Source organism: Bombyx mandarina, chromosome 08 (genome assembly GCF_030267445.1).
Source record: "Bombyx mandarina strain Sakado chromosome 08, ASM3026744v2".
NCBI lineage: Eukaryota > Metazoa > Arthropoda > Insecta > Lepidoptera > Bombycidae > Bombyx > Bombyx mandarina.
This window is the reverse complement of record NC_143215.1, coordinates 11,600,339-11,627,646: the sequence shown is the minus strand read 5'-3', so window position 1 is coordinate 11,627,646 and position 27,308 is coordinate 11,600,339. Positions and strand designations below refer to the sequence as shown.

The 27,308-nt window shown below is 36.6% G+C and overlaps 1 protein-coding gene across 9 annotated transcripts in view; it reads right to left on the bottom strand.

The window, feature by feature from the left end:
- The window catches only part of Hip1 (Huntingtin interacting protein 1), a 44,476-nt gene extending 19,797 nt beyond the window's left edge, over window positions 1–24,679 (bottom strand). For 2 of the 9 annotated variants that reach the window (XM_089729541.1, XM_089729546.1), the window contains exons 1-7: window positions 24,167–24,668; window positions 5,300–5,410; window positions 3,934–4,086; window positions 2,969–3,126; window positions 2,136–2,197; window positions 1,430–1,607; window positions 104–224 (exon numbers count right to left, since the gene is read on the bottom strand). In XM_089729541.1, the coding sequence (XP_089585667.1) occupies window positions 104–224; window positions 1,430–1,607; window positions 2,136–2,197; window positions 2,969–3,126; window positions 3,934–4,086; window positions 5,300–5,410; window positions 24,167–24,250 (867 nt within the window). In that variant the 5' untranslated portion in view covers window positions 24,251–24,668. Of the gene's footprint in view, window positions 1–103; window positions 225–1,429; window positions 1,608–2,135; window positions 2,198–2,968; window positions 3,127–3,933; window positions 4,087–5,299; window positions 5,411–11,062; window positions 11,160–12,254; window positions 12,344–21,397; window positions 21,554–24,166 lie in introns of those variants that run through there. The other 7 variants (XM_089729548.1, XM_089729549.1, XM_089729543.1 and 4 more) reach the window with 6 other exon arrangements.
- Window positions 24,680–27,308: the final 2,629 nt, after the last annotated feature.

The window sequence follows — 27,308 nt, the reverse complement described above, 5'->3', positions numbered from 1 at the left end:
ATGGTATAATTTATGACATAAAACTTTGTAACTGGCGTGCTTTCAACTCAATTTCAAACAAAACATTTAAACGGAGTCGAATAAGCGGTTTGATAATACGAACCTGGAGTAGAAAATTAGGTGGATTAGATGGCAACACCGGCAGAGTCAGCAAATTCCTGTAATACTGGAGACTACTCGCGTGCTTGTAGAACGTGCTCAGTTTCTTGAACTGTTGTCTGAATCTGAAAAATCATAGATTTTTATAATATTTTTATTCAGAATAATCTTCAAATTCCGTTATTACAAGCCACGTTATTACGAGAAAAACGAACGTTACAATATCTGCTTACTATGACAAATCATTTAAGATTTATTACGGTGTGCTGAATATTTTAAAGAGAGAGAGTATACTTGATTTCATAATATAACATAATATATTTGCACGCCCATAATAAAAGATTAACCTAACTCAAAAAGTAGTAAAAAATCGCAGAAATTTTGTCCGATTCGGTTGCCAATCGCGAAAAGGGAAAAAAATATGCGGTGCAACTTTGTGCACGTGAAAGAAGTGAAACTTCTTTTGCGGTGTGTAGTATTGTGATTTTCTTCATTTTTCATCCATAAATTAAATTTCTCTTGTAATAGGAATTGCTGTGTATAAGAGAAACGACCTAGCTCGCTTTGTCCTTTCCCTCTCTTCACAATCGAGTGGTTCGCGAGACGCTGTCAATTTTCTCACTCTCTTCCTAAATTGCATATTTTCTCACAAGCCGCAACGAATCTGTCGCGAGTTAAATTTTACTGCCAAGGCGCCTTTTTACTGGTGTTAGGACCTCTTGTGAGTCTGCGCGGGTAGGTACCACCGCTCTGCTTATTTCTGCCGTGAAGCAGAAATGCGTTTCGGTCTGAAGGGTAAGGCAGCCGTTGTAGCTATACTGAGTTCTTAGAACTTATATCTCAAGGTGGGTGGCGCATTTACGTCGTAGATGTCTATGGGCTCCAGTAACCACTTAACACCTGGTGAGCTGTGAGCTCGTCCATCAATCTAAGCAATAAAAAAAATCGTCACCTAATAAGGAAACTTACGCTTTGGATTATGGAATGCAAAATTTTTAGAAAGTAAAATACCTTTTATAAAACCTCATTTAATTCTGTAGTTCATGTTTTGCTCTGTTCGTGCAAAAAATATATAAAAAAAACAATCCTCGACACCCATAAGTTCTATTAGATATTTAAGTTGGATTAAAAATAACTGAGACCGTTTAGGCACTAATAAAAAATTTGCTGAACTATATTTCCATCGGTACACAATTCTTGATTGAAAAAAAAAGTAAAGAAAAAAGAAGTTTAACTTCAAAAATAATGGGGGGTTCTAATGGGACTTTCGCACTTTGTTGTCGGTCTACGTGAAAATATCGTGATTCTCTCGGGCGCTGGTGGAGTGTACCTCTCGCGGTGTCCGAGCAGCGTGTCGGCGGGCAGCGCGGCGTGCAGCCGGAACAGCAGGCGCACGTTGCAGTCGTACAGCTGCGACGCGTCCTGCGCGCACGGAATGAGCGCCGCCAGCCGGCACTGGCCGCTCGCCGTCATCGAGTTGGCCCGAGCGTTGCCCAGGCTGTCGAACACTGTCAAACCGCCGAGATATTACTGATGACGTCACTCTCTCACACAACCCGGACTAGATAAATGTACATTTTAAAATAGAAAAACATTTTTGTACTTGTCCTTGTCCCACATTAGGGGGAGTCACACCCTCACACAACCTGTACTGGTAAAATGTACATTATAAGACATTCTTGTCCTTGTCCCACATTAGGGAGAGTCACAACCTCACACAGCCTTCACTCGCAAAATGTACATTAAAAGACATTCTTCTTCTTGTCCTTGCCCCACATTAGGGGGGGTCCTCATGTCCATTTCTCATGCTGAATCAAATCAGAATTTGGCAAAATTATGACCGGTCGCCGACCTGACGTCATATCAACTCGTTACGTTACTATATCTCGTAGGGAGGGAGATTTTTTTTTTTTCTAATTTTTTTTCTAAATAAATCCTTAAGTAAAATAGCTTGTACCTACCGGTCGGAGCTTACGTTATTTTTTTTATAACATATTTTAATTATTATTTTTATTTTATATTTATACTACACTGACCTGCTGCTTGTAAATTTAGAATTTCGTCCATGTAGTCGAACAGCTCTACGCATAACTGGAAACTGTAAAAAAGAGAAAAACGAATTTACATTCGATACGATTTCACAAAAAGTGACAGCGCTTAACAAAAAAAACTTACATAGGTCAAACCGTGAGTTATAGTGGTCATGAATTAGAACAATTCCATGAACGAACGAAATGAAGGATTCTTTTTTTTGAGGGTAGATGTAATATTTGTCATCTCACGACAGGTCATCGAACCTATCGCATGATACCTACCGCAGGGCCGTTCGGACTGTCGATAATCCCATTCTCACGGATCGTTTGGAACCTCTGGGTCTGCGGAGGGGCTTCGGTTCCCTCTGTATTTTGTACCGTATGTTCCATGGGGAGTGCTCTGAGGGAATTGTTCGAGATGATACCGGCATCTCGTTTTTACCATCGCACCGCCCGCCACCGTAGTAGAGTTCATCCATACTACCTGGAGCCACTGCGCTCATCCACAGTGCGTTTCCAGAGGTATTTTTTGCCACGTACCATCCGGCTATGGAATGAGCTCCCCTCCACGGTGTTTCCCGAGCGCTATGACATGTCCTTCTTCAAACGAGGCTTGTGGAGAGTATTAAGCGGTATGCAGCGGCTTGGCTCTGCCCCTGGCATTGCTGAAGTCCATAGGCGACGGTAACCACTCACCATCAGGTGGGCCGTATGCTCGTCTGCCTACAAGGGCAATAAAAAAAATTACCTTGATTAAATTCAAACATTTTTTTTCGATATTCACTTAGGCTATTTCGAAGCTCTATTTTATGTTAATGAAAGTCGTGTCAGCTCACTAGTTGTTGACGTCGTTCTCGGCGATCGCGTCCAGTTCGTCCGCCGTTAGCTGCATGTTCCCTGGGAAACGAGGATTTCTCGCGTGGAACTTCAGCTTGCACACTAGGAGGTTGCAGTACAGATGCACCAGCTTGCCGTAGCCTTCACGAAGATGCACCTGGGGACCGGACATTTCGCGATCTTCAATATTTGAATCTCTTCTTAGCAAATATAATAACAATACCGCGTAATTGAATGCGTAGTCAATTCGTGTAATTAGGAGGAATCTGTTAAGAATACATTTCCTCACCATCGTGGTATTTCTTAATAGATAAAACTTCCGAGATTAAATAGACTAAAAACAAAATTAAGTCCTTTAACTAACTTATTATCTTCGATTACTCCAGCATTCATCGCTAGACCAGCTCTTGGCGATTCAGACGCTAATTGCGTTTCCTGAATGGTCTAAGCTTCTTTCACATTATGTGTTATAATATGTGTATATGTACTATTAAAAATATGACCACCATTCGAACTATACACTATAACATTACTCTCTATTTGCTCACAACAATTTACATAGAGTTGCCTAAATTATGTGTTTAATTTGCGCAAAAGTACAAAGATGTATTAGACGATATGCGTAAAGTGTTTCATTTCATTATTGATATTAAATTTGAGTGTATTCAAATTTCTATGTTGAATCTACGTGAGTACTGGTGGTAGGACATCTTGAGTCCGCACAGGTAGGTACCACCGCCCTGCCTATTTCTGCCGTGAAGCAATAATGCGTTTCGGTTTGAAGGGTGAGGCAGTCGTTGCAACTATACTGAGACCTTAGAACTTATATCTCAAGGTGGGTGGCGCATTTACGTTGTAGATGTCTATGGGCTCCAGTAACCACTTAACACCAGGTGGGCTGTGAGTTCGTCCACCCATCTAAGCAATAATAAATAAGAAGTGTAAGTAAAAACGCGGTACATACCCAGAGCTTGCCGAGGTTTTCGATCATGGAGATGTGCCTCTGCGAATCGTCAAGGCACGCCGGGTGACCCTCGCGCAGCAGTTTATGGGTCACGTGACAGAACTTCCAAGCCACGATCCGATTATCCTGGATCGGAAGTCGGACGGCGACCATCTGTCCACAAACATCCGTGGACGGAAACATAGTATTAAAAAAACATATTAAAAAACGATAACAATACACAAGTGTGGAGATGTGTGCGATTATCAAAATTTTGATTGGGTTCACGTGGACGTTCTATTGAAAACTCTGTTTTTGGGTAAAAGTTACGTATTTTTTTAAGAACATATATACACAGAACATTTAAGATGCAGTGATTAAAGTAAGTCTAAACTCAAGAACAATTCAACTCACAACTCAGTTACTCGTGGTAGGACGTCTTTTGAGTCCGCACGGGTAGGTAGGTACCACCACCCTGCGTATTTCTGCCGTGAAGCAGTAATGCGTTTCGGTTTGTAGGGTGGGGCAGCCGTTGTACTGTTAAAACTGAGACCTTCGAGCTCATATCTCAAGGTAGATTGCGGAATTTAGGTTGTAGATGTCTATGGGCTCCGGTAACCACTTAGCATCAGGTGGGCCGTGAGCTCGTTCACTTATTTAAGCAATAAAATAAAAAATTATATAAAAAAACAATCTTCGACATCTATAAGTTCTATTAGATATTTAAGTTACATTAAAAGTAACTGAGACCGCTTAGCTGGCACTAATAAAATTTTTTGTGAATTATATTTCTATCGGAATACAATTCTTAATTGAAGGAAATTCACGAATTGTGACAAGAATGGCTTTATTCAAGGCAACTGATCCATATATTTCGTGTCTCCAGTTGGAGGTAGCGTGTTTTTTTTATTGCTTAGATGACTGGAAGATCTCACTGCCCAGCTGGTGTTGACATAGCCATCAACTACATAAATGCCACTCGCCTCGAGACATGAGTTCTCAGTTTTAAGATACAACGGCAGCCCTACTCTACATACATTACTGCTTCACGGCAGAAATAGGCTGGTTGTGGTATGTAGCTACTCGCGCGGACTCACAAAACGCCCTGCCACTCCTAAAACCAGACGGCCGTGATTTCAGTATCCATCAATCACTACATAGTATAAAACAAAGTCGCTTTCTCTGTCCCTATATCCCTATGTATGCTTAAATCTTTAAAACTACGCAACGGATTTTGATGTGGTTTTTTCAATAGATCTAGTGATTCAAGAGGAAGGTTTATATGCATAATAACATCTATTAAATAGTGGAGACATCAATAATAAATTACAGTTTCCGAAGCGAAGCGAGGGCGGGTCGCTAGTGTTAATTATAAAAGAGAACTCACCCAATAGGTGATGGCGCTTTGTTCTCTGAATGTGCCGATGATCGTGCTTCGGACATGTTTCTCTTTGACCGGTGTCTCGTTGGTGTTGATCGCCTTCTGAATAGCTAGTGTCTGAAATAACATATCTCAGTTTCGTTACACATATTCAAGATCCCGCGGTAGGCTCAAGGAACGCTGGTTGGTTGTGGTAAAGGCGGATATGGAGGAGGACAACCTCACCCAGAAGGATGCCGAAGACCGGGCAAAGTGTAGGAGTTAAGTAGGAATACGGACCCTGACCGGGAAAAGACCGGGAAAACGCTAGGAACAAGAAGTATCGTTACACAGTATCACACGTTACACAGTTATATCACATTAACAAATTAATATTACTAATCACTATACCAACGTTTTTCGTACTTTTGTGATTGAAATCTCTCCGAGTGCGCGAAATGCTCGTTTGCCTACAATGGCATTAAAAAAAACGTTATAGCTTTCGTTAAGTATTCAAGGATTCAGTTATCCACTGTCCCGGGTCATCATCAGAAAAGGTAACGGCATCTTTTTTTTTCATCACGCCCACATAATTCTTCCAAGTTTCGTTATAGTTAGGATTGGGTGCAATTTTAATTGAAATACATATTCCAATGCAACATGCACGCAACATGCAAAGCAATATGAAACAGATTTTTTTTCACAAAATAATTTTATATTAATTCAGAGTGATCAGTTTCCTCACCATTATAATACAATAGTTATTCAATTTGTTTTTGTAAACAAAGAATTAAATTGTTCGCCCTTGATAGTGGATTTAAAGTGGGGTTATTCGCGGTCATACAACAAACCCGTTTGTATCAAGATAGATAAATATATATATATATATATATATATATTGATAAGCGTAGATAAGTATTTTCGGTTTTTTTTGCGCTTGTTTATTGTGTACGTAGAAAGGTCGATGTGCTCTCCCTATAGACTTCGAATCTAGCGGCTGGATTTCGATGAAATATTCGGCAGATCAATTCAGATTCAGACCTATAGGGTGTGGTGATTCTGTGAAGATTGGTAGCGATCGGATCAAAATCAAATTAAAGATGGACCACCAAAGCGATTCGGGTGTGACTAGTTACATATCAATTCTTATAAATAACGTAAAAATAGATTCGATTTCGCCAACACACTATTTATTTTCAGTGATCACTTGGTGACGTAAAAAGTTTCTTGTCAATGACATATAACTTCTCTCTCTTGTCTCTTCAACAGAATCTTTCAGTTGTTTTATTATTGCGTGAGATAAACACATTTTAAATCATAACACAACAAACAATTAACATTCATACGCCGCCGGACAGGAAATATACAGTTGTCTTTATTGAACGAGGAAGACAGAGTGGCACGAGGAAAGACGTCTCTAGTTAGTTATTCGTATTAAATCAATGTGACATTATGATTTAATTCTTCCTTTACACCAGTGATTCTCAACTATATTTGTCGCCGCATACTTTTAACCGTTGCATAATTTGACGACACCCAAAGCAAAGGATAATTTTTAATAGTACATTGAGCACCAAGGGAGAAAAGTAGGACATTTCCTTCAACGGCTTCAAGAATGTTACATCTAGGGCTGCCAGATTTTTTTCAGCCTATAAGGGGAAAATGCTTAAATAGGCAAAAAAAAAACGGAAATTTAGTTTTTTACCCGGGACAAATAAAAAACGAAATGATATAGTGACATTCTTTATTAAGCTATTGCATAGCTTTTATCGCGGGCTTTGAGAGCAGCGACCGAATCAAGAAATTCCGTAACGAAAATAAAACCTAACACCCCCCACTCCACCTACCATGCAGCTCGCGTACAACACATTCACACGTTGCGCTTGTGTGTTTGTGAGCGTGCTGCGTGACATGGCACTGCATGCGCATCATGAAAAGTCTGCCCATCTCTCTCTCGCGCGGTTTAGTTTATGAGTGTGAATGGGACAGTTAATGTTTTGCTTTTGTTAATGTTTATAAATATAGCGTGGTCTTATTTTATTATTGTTTTAATATTAAATTATTATTGTCTAATTATAATTGCATAAGTTGATAAAAAATGCTACGCAATAGCTTTACCGCGGCAGTCCCTGAGTGCCACACGTGTTTTTTTGATATTTTTATCGGTACCGGTAAAATGGGGCGATTAGGGATTGAGAGGCGAATCGGGAAAAAACTGGGAAAATCTTTCGACGCTCAATATATGTTTTATATTCGTTGCAACATCTTCCATTTTTTGTAGTTTAATAGTAGAATGTTGAAAGTTCACAAAACAACTCTGAATATGCATGATAATAGCTGCTAACTTATAAAAAATCGCGTTTCAAATTAACTTCCTGTGGTGGTAATTATTTTAGTGCTAGAAACTTTGCTCTCTATTTGCTATTTGATATTAATAGAAGACGACTATGATTTATAAACGTTATTTAGTGTTTGAACTAGCATATATATTAAAGGTAAGTCTCAGTTGTTATTGGTTTTAATGTATTTGATTAAATAAAAATACATGTAAAAATCTGTTGTTTTTGAGGATATTGGGGACGTCTTAGGTATAAATAACAACGAAAAAGGGGTCAATTGGGATGAGAATACGTGATATGGAAACGACCTAAGTATAAATAGGTACAGGTTTGTAGGGTTGTGTATGTAGTTATAACAATATTTTTTAAATTTGTTGGTAAAAATTTGGTTTATTCGAAGCGAAATTGGGAATAAGTCTTTAGTTGAAATAGATAATCAATTTAATATAAGTAAGTCGATTTTGCAGAGACATGTAACAAGATCAATGAAATCTCAAGGTGGACAAAAATGTCTAAGTAATACTTAATAAAATATTTTATATTTGTTCAGAGTGGGGGTATTCATCTGATTAATCCATGGAATAACCGACACACCAAATCTATTAACCCAGATAGAAAAATCAGCCCCTAAGTACTTACCAAGAACGGAGAAATATAAACCGTTTCTAAGAAAGCCCACTATATATGTATAAATAAGTATATATATATATATATATATATATATATATTGTTGTTAATGCACTGTCGATTGCACCTATAATTGAGGTGATGTCTGCCATGTACTTTTGTCAGTTTTTCAAATTTTTTTATTGATGATCACTTTGTTGGTGCAACTAAATAAATAAATAAATTAAAACTATATATAAAAATAAAAGTAGTGCCAACCCTAGCAAATTTCTCATTTCGTCCCAATTAACCGCAATTTTCGGGTAAATAGGGATTACACCTATTTTTGCATTTTTTGCTTAAACTGGAATGTTAGTTGCATAATTTTAAATTAGACAACAAAGATGCCGCCAAGACTCAATCATTTTGATCCTGATATAGCATTATATACATCAACAACTACCTTAAAATTGGTCATAAAGTTGGAATTTGTCCCTAATCGCCCCATTTTACGGTATGTTAACATATTTATAAAAATCAACACAATTATAATCGTACGGTTCGAATACTGGACAGAGTCAGTCCCGCCGGGACATTTTAAACTAAGCCTAAAATACGGGACGTCCCGGGAAATACCGGACGTCTGGCAACCCTAGTTGGATCACAATTTTAAGCCTTCGACCTGATATTTGCAAGTTGTAGCGTAGCTGTCGCGTTATTGTAGCGTCAATGGGTCCTGGTACTTAGAAAAGTCCTTGAGCTCGCCCGCTAATAATCTAGGCATTTAATAAAAAAAGGCTACAATTGTTTGTGTGTAAAATGTTTGTAACACAGCTGTACGTGACCAATCTCGAGCACTAGCTCAAATCCAAACGACAAGCGTGTGTTTGAATGAACACAATGAAATTATTGATATCATAAATTTAGAGAATACAAAGTTGATTTTATGTATATTGAGTCATACTGGGAGTATCTTGATATTTCTCGGTATCCAAACTGTAGCAGAAATGGCTGCGTTCATTTGCATGTGACTCATAACTCCTTATTGGAATGTTTGACTCGAGGTCCATGCAGGAAAACATATTTACGTCGTTTACTATTGAATTATAATCTATATATATAAAAATGAATTGATGTTCGTTAGTCTCGCTAAAACTCGAGAACGGCTGGACCGATTTGGCCTTGAATTATTTGTGGAAGTCCAGAGAAGGTTTAAAAGGTAGATAAATATGAAAGTGCTCGGAATTAAATAATAATAACAATTTTGTTTTTCCTTTGATGTATTCCCCGTCGGACGGGTTCCTTTTGTTTGTTTTAAGTTTCTTTTATACAAAAGTTTAGGTATTTTATTAGTCGATTGAGGCACTACGAAGTCTGCCGGGTCAGCTAGTGTTTATTATAAAAGTCTAACAGAAGTAACTCTAATCGAATTTGACGTTTCGAATTACGCGTAAGCGCAACCGCGTGCTATATATCTGATATAATATACATGAAATCGTATTCTCAAATGTATTGGTATACGACTATTATATACTAACCAAAAACGACTTTGCAAAAAACATCTGGAGCATTATAGTCTCTTAAATCAATCGATAAACCCAAAAAAAAGGTTTCAGACTTTAAAATTTTTATAACAAAGCAGATTCTCAATTTTTACACATACCCATACACGTTTTAATTTTGAAAATATTTTTAGCAACGATTGTACGTTATTTATACGTGAAGTTACAATACAGTTACGTCTGAAGTTTTACATTGCACTAACCGACCTTCGCACGACACATGTGTGTACTTAAAAACGTGGATGTGTTTTTAAAATATACTATGTTACTGAATTAACCAAGTTCAGTTTGTTTTAAATGTCATTAATTTTGAAACCGTGTCTTTTATGATTATAATTGTGTAAGTTTTTTTTTTTATTTATTGCTTTGATGGGTGGACGAGCTCACAGCCCACCTGGTGTTAAGTGGTTACTGGAGCCCATAGACATCTACGATGTAAATGCGCCACCCACCTTGAGATATAAGTTCTAAAGTCTCAAGTATAGTTACAGCGGCTGCCTCACCCTTCAAACCGAAACGCATTACTGCTTCACGGCAGAAATAGGTGGGGTGGTGGTACCTACCCGTGCGGACCCACAAGAGTTCCTACCACCAGTAAAAAGTACTGGATGAGGCGCGACAAATTTATTTATTACAACACAAATGTTAAGATTCAAAGTCGATGAACACAAGATATTTGATCATGTGAATGATGATATGAGAAATTGTGGTTGTGTTTCAAGAGTTTGTCTATACTAATATTATAAAGAGGAAGGATTTGTTTGTTTGTTTGTATTGAATAGGCTCTGAAACTACTGAACCGATTTGAAAAATTATTTCACTGTTTGGAAGCTACACTATTCCCGAGTGACATAGACTATTATCTTTTTTGAAAAAATTAGGGATCCTTACTAAAGCTCCAATAATGTGACCCGAGGTGTAAAAAAATATCTAAAATATTCTCTACATCACGTGCCCTGCGAAAACTATTGATGATAGAATAAAATAATGTACTACGACTTTGTAGAACACATTATTTACAAGAAGTGTCGCGACAGCTTATGTCTAACTATTATAGTTATGCCGCAATAAGTGTTATTTTATTTTAAAAAATAAAACAACGTCAAATATCGTTGAAATTTTTGTTAAAGACCCGAGCGAAGCCGGAGCGTGCACTTTGACAGAGACAACATATTAAACCCCGACCCCGAGTAACTTGATTAAGGAATCATGAAAATAGAATACTTCGTGAAATGACGGTTAGTACCTGAAACAGAACGTTAGTAATTAGAAATAAAACTCACCAGCTGGAAGAAGCGTTTATCGTTCGGATTCGCCATAGCGTGTTAGTTTCGAGTTGGTCGGTCAGCATGCATTAGTTACGTGCGAGTTTCGTTAAACCTGAATCGAAACGTCACACGTGTTTAGTAATTTTAGTGTTTATGAACGACACGAGAAAGTTAATTTTGCTTTGAAACAAACGATGGCCGAGATTAAGGTATTTGGTATGCGGTAATTGTTTGAAATTCCATGAATAATACGACGCAAAAATGTAAGCTGAAGTTCGAAGGTATGGCTTCAACAATTCCAAATTACGGAATAACACCATATAGCTTATTTTCCTCTTTAGAAATTATAATTATGCGAATTAGAATCAAAATGAATGAAATGAGAATCACATGCTTTTTTAGGTATGTATTCTGAGGTTTTTAAACACACAATTAAACATGAGAATGTATACTTTTTTTTTTAATTATTGATGCACAAGACAATTTACAATAATTACAGTACATATTAGCTAAATCGTACAAGTAGTACCTAGATCTAATCTGGATTGCAATCTAAATAGTATGTGCACTCAGCAAATCCATATAATGTACATACATAGCTTTGGGTACTGAAAATAAAATTACAAATATTGATAACTAGCCATTGTTAAATAGGATATCCTTCACACATCTGACAAATCTCCTGAGTCTAGGATCAAAGATATCAAGGTCACCGTGACATTTAGCCAAATCATTATACTGCCTGACCATTCTTACCATAGGTTAAAAATGTTAATATTTTTGGACTACTTTCTTAAGAAAAACAGAAGCACGTATTATACGAGAACTTTGTCTGTTTTTTATATTGTATATTATTTTAGTATAACGAGAATTTATAAAAAATTGGAACATATAAATTCATAAAAAAGGATCAAAAGCGTACGATACGACAGCAATAACGTGTGTAACATTTTTTTAGGTGCAAATTACAAAAACCTACATTTGTACATTTTGTCAAATACATTCACACATTTAGTTTTTACATACATACAAGTATTTGTACATTTTTTTATAAGGTTCATGTTTACCGTATTGTCGTGAAAACACGCGCAAGTTGACCTTTTTGTGTTAAATAATCAATTAGGTTGCTTGCTTACACAGTTTCGTAATGTGTTTTTTTTTTGTAATATGCATTAATCTTTTTAAGTAAACTGGAACAAATTGCTACCTTGATGCCGATTTTAAATAATGTGTTCATTCAGGTGTTTCATTACACTGAAGCAAAAAATTAAGAAGGTCGGCGGCGGTCTGGCTTACCTGTAACAATTATATAATAAATAAGTACATATTAGTAAAACGCAACGATTTTAATAATCTTAACAATAATAACAACTTAAAAACAACTTTAATAACTTAACAAGATTAGGAGTGGCTATGTAAGTAGTAAATAAGTAAGAGCTTGGGGTTGTCACGAAAAAATAAATTGAAATTAGAAAACGAATTCTGAAACAATAGCCAATGTGTTGTTTTTTTAATATGTAGACGGTTTTTAATAGGCAGGTAAAATAGGTAATTACTTTAACTGTGAGTACAGGTCTCGTACATTAATTTCAACCTATTACAATCTTGGGTCATGGGTATTCGTCCAATTTTACCCCATTTTTCTATCCAAGTACATACAAAATATGTATGTACATTTAATTTGTTTCCCACCATCCCATATGTACGTTAAATTTGGTAAAATCATTCGAACTCTCTTAGGTTACGAGTATACTGTGATGCTTGTGGTGTTTAGTTATATTATATACAATATTATAGAAGTTATTTTATTTTATCGAGTTTGACAAATGGACAATACGCAACTAATGGTAATGGCTTACTAGCGGTAGGACCTCTTGTGAGTCCGCGCGGGTAGGTACCACCACTCTGCCTATTTCTGCCGTGAAGCAGTAAGGCCTTTTGGTTTGAAGGCTGGGGCAGCTGTTGTAATAATACTTGAGACCTTAGAACTTATATCTCAAGTTGGATAACGCATTTACGTCGTAGATGTCTATGGGCTCCAGTAACCACTTAACACCGGGTGGGCTGTGAGCTCGTCCACCCATCTAATCAATAAATGAATAAATGAAACATGTAATGCAAAAGAACTGAAATAGAAAAAAGGAGAATATTTAAAAGGCCAAAACACTTAATAAAAATTAGTAAGAATAAGACTTAATATCTTCTGTAGGTGAATGCGATTTCGAAACACCTGTCCGCCAAGTCTTTAGATTTTAATCAGTACCAAGTGAATATAAGCCTTAGCTTGAACAACTCGATATTTCTGTTGCTTCAACATTTAAGTCCGAGTATGGCTTCAGTTAATATTTTTCACGTTTGTTACTGTGTAACGTAAATGTAGTAAGGTAGTAAGTAACTACATAATGGTAAAACGTTGCTAATAGCAATTTTAACTGTATCTATGTATATTGCTAAACATGTTGGTTGTTAGACCCTGATTCAGCATCTAGTCAATGCCCCAAAAGGAAACTTATCCATAAAAAGTCATGGTCACTGTTTGGTGGTCTAGTGTCGGTATAGTTCATCATAGCTTATTACCAAATGGCACCACTGATGGACGTGTACTGTGAGGAAGTTTCGAAGTCGTCGTGGCCTAAAAGATAAGACGTCCGGTGCATTCGTGTTGAGCGATGCACCGGTGTTCGAATCCCGCAGGCGGGTACCAATTTTTCTAATGAAATACGTACTCAACAAACGTTCACGATTGATTTCCACGGTAAAGGAATAACATCGTGTAATAAAAATCAAACCCGCAAAATTATAATTTGCGTAATTACTGGTGGTAGGACCTCTTGTGAGTCCGCGCGGATAGGTACCACCACCCTGCCTATTTCTGCCGTGAAGCAGTAATGCGTTTCGGTTTGAAGGGTAGGGCAGCCGTTGTAACTATACTTGAGACCTTAAAACTTATATCTCAATATACTTGAGACCTTAAAACTTATATCTCAAGGTGGGTGGCACATTTAACACGTTAACAGTCCGGTCCGGTTGTGAATGTCTAAGCAATAAAAAAAAGGAATTTCTCATAATGATGGAGAAGCTCGTAGCTCTCTGGTCAGCCTTGGTTAATCGCTCACCCCCACTATACGACAACGATCAAACGCATACGGCACAACAGACGGTCTCTAAGTTACAAGACCTAGGGTCGGAAGTTTGGTATCATCCACCGTACTCACTAGACCTTGCGCCGACAGACCTCTACTTTTTCCAAAGTTTGGGCAACTTCTTGGTAGGGAACAAATTCAGTACCAGAGAGGCAGTACAAAATGCCTTTAAATATATTATTGGCTCCCGTACACCAAACTTCTTCACAAATGGGTCAAATGGGCATTCAAAATTTGCCGCTAGCACAAAAGCAATATACCCACAGACACAGCCCACTGAGTTTCTCGCCGGATCTTCTCAGTGTGTCGCGTTTCCGATCCGGTGGTAGATTCTGCGAAGCACTGCTCTTACTAGGGCCAGTGTTAGAACTGCTCCGGTTTGAGTCCCGTCAGCTCACCTACACATTAGCCCGAAGATGAAATAGCCTCCCAAGGCTATCAGCATAGGTAGGAAAATTAATTATTATCAATAACACAGATGCATATATTAATTGATATAAATATAGTATATATAAAAAATCGACTAACTTTCTGTATACTAAACGGCAATTTCGTAGGTAAAGACTAATAAAAGATAAATCTTACAATAACACGTTAAAGTGCTACGCGGTCAGGACGGATGACATGATGACGGTAAGTAATGCAGGAAGCGGAGTCACGGGATGAAATACGATCTAACGTAATGTTCATTTACAGAGGACGAACCCGTATTAAACTGTATTAATCTGACTTCTTTACCATTTTCATCATATCAGAACTTATATTTGTTCACACAACTGAATAAAATGTACACTACGCCATATTGAGTTGCGACTAAAATTCAAACAATTACGTTTTGGATTCGTTCTTCTACGTGTAAACACAACCTCAATACATACATTTAGAATAAAAGACTAGAATTCAAACGTGGACTTACTAATAATAATAAAAAAATACTATTATTAAAATAAAATTTAGTTACAATTGCGAATAAACATATTATATTCAAAAGTCAGTGCCGTGCCGTCTAAAAATGAGTTCGGATTGTGGATTTTAATTGTTTTTAATGTGGCTTGAGATGCGTGGCCAATGTAGGTGCAATCATCGCGTATAGAAATAAAAAAGGCAATATAAGCAATATATATTATTATAAGGCCGTTATGTGACAAGAGTGACGAGTTTGATGGCCAAAGCATATTATACAATAAAGAAAATAATTAAATACAGAACAGTAGAGATAGTTTCACGCTTCCAGGCATTCTTCAGTATACAAAAATTATGTAAGAAAAGTATTTTGCGTGCTTAGTGCGAGTTTTTTTGCGTTTTCGATAGCGTAAAAGTTAACTAGAATTTGTATGGAGTTGGAACGTTTGACTACGTTTGCCGCTAGGGGCGCTGTTCAAACTGCATACATATTAACTTTTACGCTATCGAGAACGTTAAAAAACTCGCACTAGGCACACTGATGGCTTTTAAGTTCATCATTTTTTTTTAAATTTCGAACAATAAGTGCTACACAACATATTAACGGAATTGTACTTTTTTTCAAGCATTTCACGCTAGCTGTACAGTTCTAAAATTTATTATATCTATGGAACTTATTACATGTGTATCATGCATGAGCGATATTCAAAACGAGTACAAGTTACTGTTGACCATAAAATTCCGCACCGGTACACGGGTATCGCTTACGCGATCGTCTCGGTCAAAACGTATAAATAAAGACAATACAATGGTGAAGATTTCACAATTCTAAACAATAGTTAACTATTCTTAGGGCTTTACGCGGAGTTCCCATGCCGGCTACTATCATTGTAGCGCGATATTTAAAGTACTGTATGTAGGACAATATTTCATTCATAACAGTTCGCAACTCAACTCACAAGCTTTTTTTCCTGCATATTATTCTAGTGACCTCGAGGGGTCCATACTAGATTCAACGAACGAGTAGGTGAGCTCATGGGGCTCTAATCTGTTGATGTAGTTGACATTAGCCCTAGCAAGAGCAGTACTTTCCAGAATCTACCACCTAATCGATAACGCGACCCGCTGAGAAGATCCGACGAGAAAGTCAGCGGGCTGTGTCTGAGGCCGGAGGGTTAATATGTTAGCTGAATCACAAGCGACGGACGCAACGAGAACGGTGACCGATGCTTAAGGTACCTAATAAAAGCACCGTTAGTGAATCGGGAAGATCCGAAATGACGTGGCACTCACAGCCCTAAGACTGTTTTATTTAAATTATTATTCTTAAATCATGTAACATCTGTCCGTGATATGCAAATAAAACAAGCAATACAGTAGTTTTTGTGTGATGCCCACATTATACAGATATAATTTGATGTACCCTCATACAAGCTTTACCAAAAATATAGGCGAGATGGATACAAACGTAGTACCATCAATCCTTATACAAACGGGTTTTTTTTAAATAATGTTTTCTAAACACGATGTTATCCGTACATCACGGGAGCCCCGAACGTGAACACGTGTTAGGTTACGTATTTACGTAATTTACGCCCCATTAAGCAATCATTACGATCTGGCACACGTCTTACTAAGAATAATGATGGTGTTACTTCAATTCGCACAATTTAGAAAGAAGTTAAATGTTTTCACACGTCCGAGATGGGAGATTAGTTTGATATTTTTACGGGTGGTAGGGGGTATTGATTCATGCCAGGTCGTATTGCTTTCCTACCTATTTCGGCGACGAAGAAGCCGAGCACCTTAGACTTGAAAGATATCCGATGAGACTAGAATATTACATAATAGAATTCGAGATTTCGGCCACATGTATTTTTTTTATTCTTTTTTATTGCCGTATAGCCAGACGAGCATACCGCCCACCTGATGGTAAGTGCAGCAATTCCAGGGGCAGAGCCAAGCCGCTGCCTACCGTTTAATACTCTCCACAAGTCTTGTTTGAAGAAGGACATGTCATAGGACACGTCACGGAGGTATTCATGCAGTGAAGGCTGTGAGCTCCAGTAGCTAACACCAAATGAATTCAAGCACTTCTGCCTAACGATAGCAATATAAAACTGACAATAATTGTCAATTTATTTGACATTAATTGAGATTTATCAATTAATGTCAAATAAATTGACAATGATGTGTCATTCATTTATTCCCTTGGATGATTCCTTCCACCTGATGGTTTCCTAAAAGAGTTCGCTCTTAGCGATAAGACAGATCATTGTACTTTGTGTGTGTTAAATGTTTTGCTTTTATTTTGATTTTATACGAAATTAACGCAACAAGATGACACAATCCTCGAGTGTGAACAAACGATTAGTTTCCTATTTTAATGGAACAACAATAGATAATTAGTATTAATTACGGCCTCAAATAGAAAAACCGTGCATTCACGCCCCAATTGTCGCGTGGATTTTATCGCACGACACACGCAATCATATCTACCTATATGACTAGCCATTAATAATATTACCGAATATCTGTCCGGGTGTCATTATTTACAATATACGTGATTACAGAAGTATCAAATCTTGTTTTCTTTGGAGGCTAAATTTAACAGATGTGTATATTTGTCTCTTTTTAGTATCGCCTTTTCGATTTCAGCGAGTTTTTATTATAGAAAATCATAACGATGCTGAAGTTGTTACACTTCAATAAAATGTGTGTTGTCAACATTTATATGTATACAAAGTACATTTGCCAAAATTGGATACTTTTCATAATACATAGGCGGCACTGAAAATTTCGGGAATTAACGAAGTGACACAACATTACTATTTAAAAATGTATTTATTGCTTTTCAAAGTATTCTCCGCGAAATTTGACACATTTTTCCATACGATGGAATCAATCATTGAAGCAACCATTCCATTCGGAAGTTGGGGTCTCCAAAATGGCCGTTTTGTAGGCGTCTACAGATTCTTCAGGTGATGAAAATCTCTGCCCACGCAATTTATTCTTTATTTTAGGGAAAGTATAGAAATCATTAGGGCTTAGGTCGGGGCTGTACGGCGGATGGTCTAATAATTCTATATTTTCTTGCTCTAAAAACTCTTTTGTTCTGTGCGCGGTGTGAGAACTCGCATTGTCGTGATGGAGGATGATGCGGCGGTTGCAGTTCTCTTTACGGAGTTCAGAAACGACCTGTGGCAAACAAATGCTAGCATACCATTCTGCATTAACCGTTCTTTATCCCTCAAGAGGAATAGTCGTAACATGGCCGGTTTTGGAGACAAACGTGGCCACCATTTTTTTTGCAACACTCCGTGAACGAACAATTTTTGTTGGCTTTAACTCATTTTCGAACACCCAAACTCGTGACTGGTTTTTTGTTTCGGGTTCGTACGCGTATATCCAGGATTCGTCACCTGATACAATGTTGTATACAGCATTTGAGGATCCTGCGTGGAATCTTTCGAGAATTCTGACACACCAAGTAACGCGAACCGCTTTTTGCTCTTCACAGAGCGAATGCGGTATCCATCGGGAAAACAACTTTTTTACACCTAATTGTTCATGCAAGATTGCATTTGTATTTGACTCATGCCAATGTCTAAAGTTGCCTGAATTTCGCGGTATGTCACATGTCGATCTTCCTCAATCAGCTTACGCACAGCATCAACGTTTTCTTGGGTGACTGCAGTTTTTGGACGACCTTGACGGGGATCATCACTGAGCTTGAAACGTCCACGTCAGCAAACCAGCGATAAATTGTGGTGTTGGATGGGGCTTCGTCACCAAATGCAGAAATCATCCGGTCAACACACTGTTTTTGTGTTAAACCACTTCGAAAGTCATAATAAATCATCGCTCTTGAATTTTCTCGAGTCAATTCCATTTTCTCAACGACTAAACAAGTTTGACAAAATCTCGTGACAAGACCGAGAATCTTTTAAATAAATAAATGGTATTCGATTTTTAAAACCAAGGAGTTTTCAATTAAAAAGATTTTAATATGACAGGAACAGTGGAAATATTCCATTCCCGATACTTTTAGTGCAGCCCTCGTATAAAGTGTGTTTAAATAGCTCGACAATGTTCCATGTGTAGCCATAACACGACACTGGTAGAAACTGCTGAAAGTATCGACAGATTGCCATTAATCAAGAGAATAATAATAATAATACATTTTTGTTAATGATTTATCGAACAAAAAATGGCGTGAATAGCGCAGTTTTAAAGAAATAATTGCATTTAAATATAGGCTATGTTACACTTCAAACGATAACTCTGAATAGCATAGAGGCAGAATATTCAAGGCGTGGATAATATGAATCATTGTGGGTTTACGCCATACCAGCAGTAAAATAGCCACACGTGGCGTTAGATTGGCTTTAAGTAAGCACAGATATATACCTACTATAAAGTACGATAGTAACATTAGACACACGTTATACTTGTATAACGTCACAACGTGTGTGTAATCAACACAAACTGAGAGAAAGCTTCCAGATTCGTTGGAAATCCATTGAACTGACTAGCCGTTTAAATAAATCTTCGATTGAGGCAAGTCGTTAAAATAAGTGCGTAATTTAATCAGCTTTTGTATTCTTCCCAGTACTTTCCCGGGAATGGCTGTAAAAAGGTGGCCATGCGTAATGTCATATCCTGAAACATTATAATCTATAGTTATATTTTAATGAACGGTTACATTTTTCACAACTGTCCTGACACTGGTCTGATGAGAACAATCTTATTGTTATCCAACTATTTATCATCTAAACATTGAAAATCTTAAAAAATATTTTTCTCATTAATACTTGAACAGAATAAGATGTTGATTTATTAATTATGTGGTTTTTTAACCAGACGGATGCATCACGATGCTCAGCAATGAGCGATCGATTGAAGGAGGTTGTTCAAACATAAATAGTAAAAACGTCTGGTTGAGCTCACGCACCTGTCCTGGTGAAACTGGAAAGGTCTCCGGAACACAAGTAAATCCACATTTAAAAAAGCCTCAAAATCGAGCCTCATTCGTTTAGTTTAGCAGTGTGCATTCGAGAACCAATAGTAAAATATTTTATAGAACTATACGGCAATCATTGTTGTCAAAAGGAAGTATTTGGGGAGATCAAGTGGAAGAGGATGCGCGGTGATTGCCCTTACAGCCCACATCCTATATGTGAAGCCGACTATGTAAACAAATTTAATGTGTATACGTCATTGAAACGAGTATTAGCTTAAGCGTACTTCTTAAAAAAATTTAGTACATTAATTAAAACGATTCACTTGGGTGTAGATTGAGTGATGAAAGATGAAGATACCTAACTTTATGATCTAAAATTGGACCGATTGAATTGTTTCATTTTTAATGTCGCTATTATTGGTTGTATATACAGTTTTTAGTATAGCATTTATTTAGTATATGTACATAGTATAGTATTTAGTATATGTTTGCATTTAACGAAATCTTTGAATGTCATTTTCAAGACAGACACAGACTTCAAGACATCGGATTTCTTTAAAACGTGCACAAACATCAAGGACCGGTAACAAGACAATAATTTTATGGTTACGCTCAAATTATAAAATATCTTGATTAATAAATCAATCAAAAAGATGATTTTAATTGTTAGTTCGTTATACTATTTAAACGTGTTCGTTTTTAAACTACCTACATATTTTTATTACAATATGGATGCTATAATAATTAGTAATATCATTTTAAATTCCTTGAAAGAAGTTTTCAAAATTTATGTTTCATATCTAAAACGTATACAAGATGTGAGTCATCGCATGTATGAGATAACGACATACAACCTACGTAAATAAACATGCTTTGAGAACAAACGCGTCTGCTATAGGAGAACAAATGTTATTGCTATGACATGATAGATACTTTTAATAACTTGCAGTTTGATGGTCGGTGGAAATGGGGTGATGTGATGTCAGCGGATATTAACAATCACCATAATTACACAAAACTCTGACCTCTCAAAATGTTAATTGGTAGCGACTAACTCCATTTTTTGTTTAGCAGTTATCCTAGGAAACATTCTAGAAGGAATATCACAATTTGACTGGTCAGTGCTGAGCATTACGACCGACGAAATTTAATCGAAAATCTATAATATATACCACATGTCTTGTGACAATTACCTTTAAAATTTCTGAACCGTTATGACATATATTTCTGCAAAAGTGATTTCTTGTCTCCTAGCTATTAAAATGTTCATCAAAGACAGTAACCACTTTAACTCGATTACTTACTTTCCAAATAATATTATAATATGATACTGAAGATTACCTGCATAATATTTATTTCACTGTTCCAGTTGATATCTTTGTACGTGTATCAACTAAGCACAAACCCACTACATTCGTTATTAAGAAAAAACACTAGAATATTCGACATGCGCGAATAGTGTCAAACATTCTAAATTCAATGCTATATTGACGCGTTGATACTAAAAATGTAACAGGTAATGGTAAAATCAGCAGGAAAGATAGTCCCTGATAAGTTTATCAATGTTGTTGAGCTGGAGCGTACACAACTATAGTTTTATCTTTATTTGATAAAAGTTTAAATTGACAACGCAACTATGAGAGGTTTTCTTTTATATTCAATAAACAATATTTTGAAAACCAAATTATATCAGAGAACCTCACGTAATTTTTTTTATTGAAATTAAATCAATGGAAATCTTTAGAAACTGTTCAGAATAATATTGCTATTATACAGCTGGACTTTGGAATGTGTGTTCTATAATTCGCAACTGTCAATGGTATCTCAAAATCAATACTGTGAATATTCCTAAATGAGTTTTTAATAAGATCGAGAATCCGAGAATCCTTGCAAAGTGCTTTAGTAATGTCGTAAAAGGTACATCTGTATCAACTAGTAGGAATGTTAATCACGATTCATTACGACTGCGGAAAACTTCTGTGTTTTGTTCGAAATGCATTCAACGCTCTTCCTAAAGTTACAAAGTGTAGTTAGAAATTTCAAATTTTTAGTTTCAACGGGGTTTTTATTGTTATTATTAACACGCGCAGTTCAGTTGGTGAAACCTCGAATATGCGCCAAGCGTTTATGGTCTACAATTTTGTTTTCTAGTTAATAGACGTGTCCACTACACGTTTTATTACCTTAACGTCAGCTCTCCAGCATGATTAAGTACACAACTTTATAATAACTAAGTAAGACAAACAAACTAATTCATGACATCAAGTTAGTGGATCAAAGACATACCAATACTACCAACCATCTTGAGACATAATATTGAAGTTTCAATTACATTGGTCCAATAGCCAAAAATAGCAAAAAAAAAAAACAATGTTAAGATGTAACGAACAATTGCTTCGAGTCAGAAATAGAGAGGATTTGGTACTCATGCAATCCAGTATATACCTCCTACCAATTCTTAACATAGTAACTATGGACCTTACTAAAGTGGGTAATTTCATAATTTCATAAGGAAATACTGCCACTGAAATTTTATGATTAATAACTTTCACACCTGAACACATCTAACTTTGAGGACACACCTTATGATAGCTTAGAAAGATACTTTTCAGATATAATGATCTAACTAGTTCATTTAAGGAGCTGTTTGAAGTTTCCCTACATTAGCTCTCACACACCTACATCTATAATAATGATGTCATGAAACAATGAGTACATCCTTTTCCCTTGTCAATTCTGTTACAACACTGAAAAGTTTACTCATTTCCCAACAGAACTAAATCTTTTTCTCTGTATCTATTAAGAAAATATTATACTTTATCAAAATTAAAACCAAATTTTCTATTTAGATGAATTAATTTGAAATTTAGAAAATATTGTTGCAGTACAAGTTTGTTTTTACTGTTTAGATGGATATACGAACTCACTGCCCACCCGGTGTTAAGTGGTTACCGGAGCCCAGACATCTACAACGTAAATGCCACCACCCACCTTGAGATGAGTTCTATGGTCTCAAGTACAGTGGTAAATGTAAACTACTGCTTTTGTGAAAGAGTAATCAATATTGATTTGCTAAGTGTCAATATCTGATTTCTGGTGAGTTTGTCATGAGCTGTGAGTATAAAATCCTTACCAAAATCCTACTTAACAAGTGCGTGCACCAAGCCTTAGTTGCTGAATTGTGGAGCACAGCTGTCAAGGCTATAATAAACAAGGATGGAAGGACCACAACTGCTCTACCAAGAGTAACCAGCTATGATGTAATATGTGAGTGCAATACAGACACCTACGTGCCAGTTGGCTACAGATGATTTCTTCATTTCAGTAGATTCTATATGTTAATTTGTTTTTATTTTTGATATATTACAATATTTTTTTCTTTATAATAATACTTATTTATGAAATTAAGTCAGTAATGTCGGTTATTCATTTTTATTATGACAATCTGTTGGCTCATAAGATGCTCTACAACCAGTAAATGGTGGAGACTATTTTGGTTTTTGATGTACATATCCTGCTTAAACTAGGTATGTAAATAGGTAGGTAATGTACTGTACCATTTAGTTCCCCGTAAATAAATAAAAGGTAGCTTTTAGAATGCATTTTTTACATTTTTATGTCAGGTTTGACCATCAATATGATGAATGATTATATTACTCACACATATGAATGTAATTTATATTTAAAAATATATAGTTATTTAATTAAATATATATTTAATTTTTATTGTATCTGTATATGACAAGTATTTTAAGAAGCAAAAAATATATGAACATGCATATCTATCTTTCAGATAATGCTTTTGAAATTATAATCTAAATGTATCTATGGATTAATTGAAGTAAAATCCCGAAAGGAACCTTAAGCTTTGGAAATAAAGTAATCAGCATAACTATGAGACCACCACAGAAACTATGCTTTCTAATTTATTTAAACTGGTTATAGACTGAATTTACAACTGACTAAAATTTGATGTTGATTTCTGGCTCAACAGATAAATGTTAGTGCTCTAAATGCTCAATATAACCGCTTACTATCGGCGGGCATTAGATTCGTCTACTCTCGTGGGTGCTATTATTTCAATAATAATGTACAGCTCAATCTGTTTACCTGGGTCTTCTCGAACTGCTCACGTTCAGCATCCAGACTGTTCTTTTTCAGCTGAAGCACACGGGGCAAGGATAAAGACGCCATAAGTTTGTCACATTAACAAGTACATACACCCACAAAATATTTTAGAATTTCTCGTCTTCAGTGTATTAAAATTTAGCACACTAATTTTACTGTTCACATATACACTGAGTTAAAGTCTGTTTTTTTTTTAAATAGTTTCCCCTAATTTAAACAGGTTGAATGGTTCAAGTTAATTGTTTCTAATCAAGTTTAAAAGTTATTTATTTATTTATGTTGGTAGGTACAGAATTTATTTTGAGATTTATTTACTTAAATTACATACTTTACTCCATGATTTACTCTTAACTCGCAGATTAATTAAAACACTACCTACTTAAATTACTTTACTATTTGAAAACTATATAACACTGTTTACTTTCTCGATTTTGTGAGGAACAGACACAACCACCAAAAGACTAACTGTTGTATTCACAGATTAGTATTCCTGTATTCCTGTATCGGTCTACTTCATTGTTTTAAGGGATTTTATGACCTGGTAACTAAGACCTTTAGGTCAAGAATTATTTTAATTTATATTCCTACTTTTATGAAAAAAGATAAAATGAAGTGAAAGGCAATGAAGATAATTAATTTGAGACATTAATCAACTGAGATGAAATGAAATGAGATGAGATGGTATGAGATGAAACATAATCTCAGTAAAATGGTAGTTTTTCAGTGGGCTTTTTGGAGGATCTCGAGAAACTATATACGTCCAGCGGCTTTGTTTCATTTTCCCAACTTTGTGCACTTTCACAGATATTACAATTATAACAGTTAATAAACCACCGTCATTACACATTTAAACCTGAAAAAACACTAAATAGACAAAATAAAACGAATCAAATAAAACAAAACTGGTAGTATGAGCTTTTGTACTGGTGGTAGGACCTTTTGTACTGGTGGTAGGACCTTTTGTGAGTGCGCGCGGGTAGGTACCACCACCCTGCCTATTTCTGCTGTGAAGCAGTAATGCATTTCGGTTTGAAGGGCGGGGCAGCCGTTGTAACTATACTGAGAACTTAAAACTTATATCTCAAGGTGGGTGGCGCATTTACGTTGTAGATATCTATGGGCTCCAGTAACCACTTAACACCAGGTGGGCTGTGAGCTTGTCCACCCATCTAAGCCATAATAAAAAAAATAAGGGTGCGTGTACTTATGTACGCGCGTAAGAAGTTATACTAAGAAGGGATTAATCCCATTCTCACGGATCGTTTGGAACCTATGGGTCTGCGAAGGGACTTCAGTTCCCTCTGTATTTTGTACCGTATGTTCCATGGGGAGTGCTCTGAAGAATTGTTTGAGATGATACCGGCATCTCGTTTTTGCCATCGCACCGCCCGCCACCGGAGTAGAGTTCATCCATACTACCTGGAGCCACTGCGCTCATCCACAGTGCGTTTCCAGAGGTCTTTTTTGCCACGTACCATCCGGCTATGGAATGAGCCACGGTGTTTCCCGAGCGCTATGACATGTCCTTCTTCAAACAAGGCTTGTGGAGAGTATTAAACAGTAGGTAGTGGCTTGGCTCTGCTCCTGGCATTGTTGATGTCCATGGGCGACGGTAACCACTCACCATCAGGTGGGCCGTATGCTCGTCTGCCTGCAAGGGCAATACTTTTTTTTTTTTTTAATATTAAATAATTAATAATAAATATTTAACGTTAATAATTTAATAATATTTAATATGAATTATATTAAATAATAATTTTGTCATTTATATTACTAAAAAACGAATGCTAATAACACTTTTTTTACGAGTGTACATGCACGAAAGCTGGCTCTGTAAATTTGGCCCCCCTTTTTTTGATTTTCGGATATTTTTTATTTTTTATTATTTGTTCGTCGTTTGTTCGTTAATGTGAGAATGTAAAAATTGTTTGTCCGTCTTTTATTTATTTATAATTAATTAAACAAATGATCACCGTTAAGTGGGCCCCCTCTTACTAGACATCTTTTTTTTTATCGCTCAGATTAATTTATTTTGATCAATTATCGTTTGTTCGACGACTATTGGTGATTGTTCGATCATAAAAACAATGAAATTCCCAATTATTAATTATTGTATATCTAATAAGCAAACCATCATCTTCTTTTTTTTTCGGGTCGGGGACCGAACCTCCTACGAGGTCCCGGCGCATAAGGGGCGCGCGGGGTATGTGAGACTCAACGATCTGCATGGTGTTGTGAGCAGACCGCGGGCCCAAGGATTTTAGGGCCCACTCACTAAACGACTCCCCTGCACTCTTACACCCGACGTCCGATCCCCTCCGAGGCCAGAACCCGGATGAGGTAGGGGGGTTACCGCTGTCAATACTACAACCAGACGGCGCGGCACACCCCAAGGACGCCCTGCCGACGGAGCCTTCGAGGCGAATCGAAGGCTCTAAAACGTCGGCTGTCTCGGTACGGCAGCCCATCAGGCCACCCAGACGGTGCCGCTGGTTCCCGGAATACCCTGCTGGACCAGAACCAGCCTGCAAACCAACACCTCACGCCACCTTTTTTCATTTACCATTTTCATTATTTGTTCGTCATTTGTTCGTTAATGTTCGAATGTAAAAATTGTTTGTTCGTCTTTTATTTATTTATAATTAATTAAACAAATGATCACCCTTAAGTTGCTCCTCCTTACTTCCTTACTTATTTTTATTTTTATCGCTCAGATTAATTCATTTTGATCAATTTTTATTTGTTCGACGACTATTGGTGATTGATTGATCATAAAAAACAAATAAATAAATAAAAACGAATCCTTGTAATATAAATGCTAGATATAAAATAATTAATAATTGGGAATTTAATTGTTTTGTTGATCGAACAATCACCAATAGTCATCGAACAAACGATAATTGATCAAAGTGAATTAATCTGAGCGATAAAAATAAAGATATCTAGTAAGGGGTCCTACTTAACGGTGATCATTTGTTTAATTAATTATAAATAAATAAAAGACTAACAAATAATTAAAAATAAAAAAATCCGAAAATCAAAAAAGGGGGGCTAAATTTACAGAGCCGTGAAAGTTCACCTGCGGCTATATTCAGACTCGCCAAGTTACGTCGGTTGTATTGTA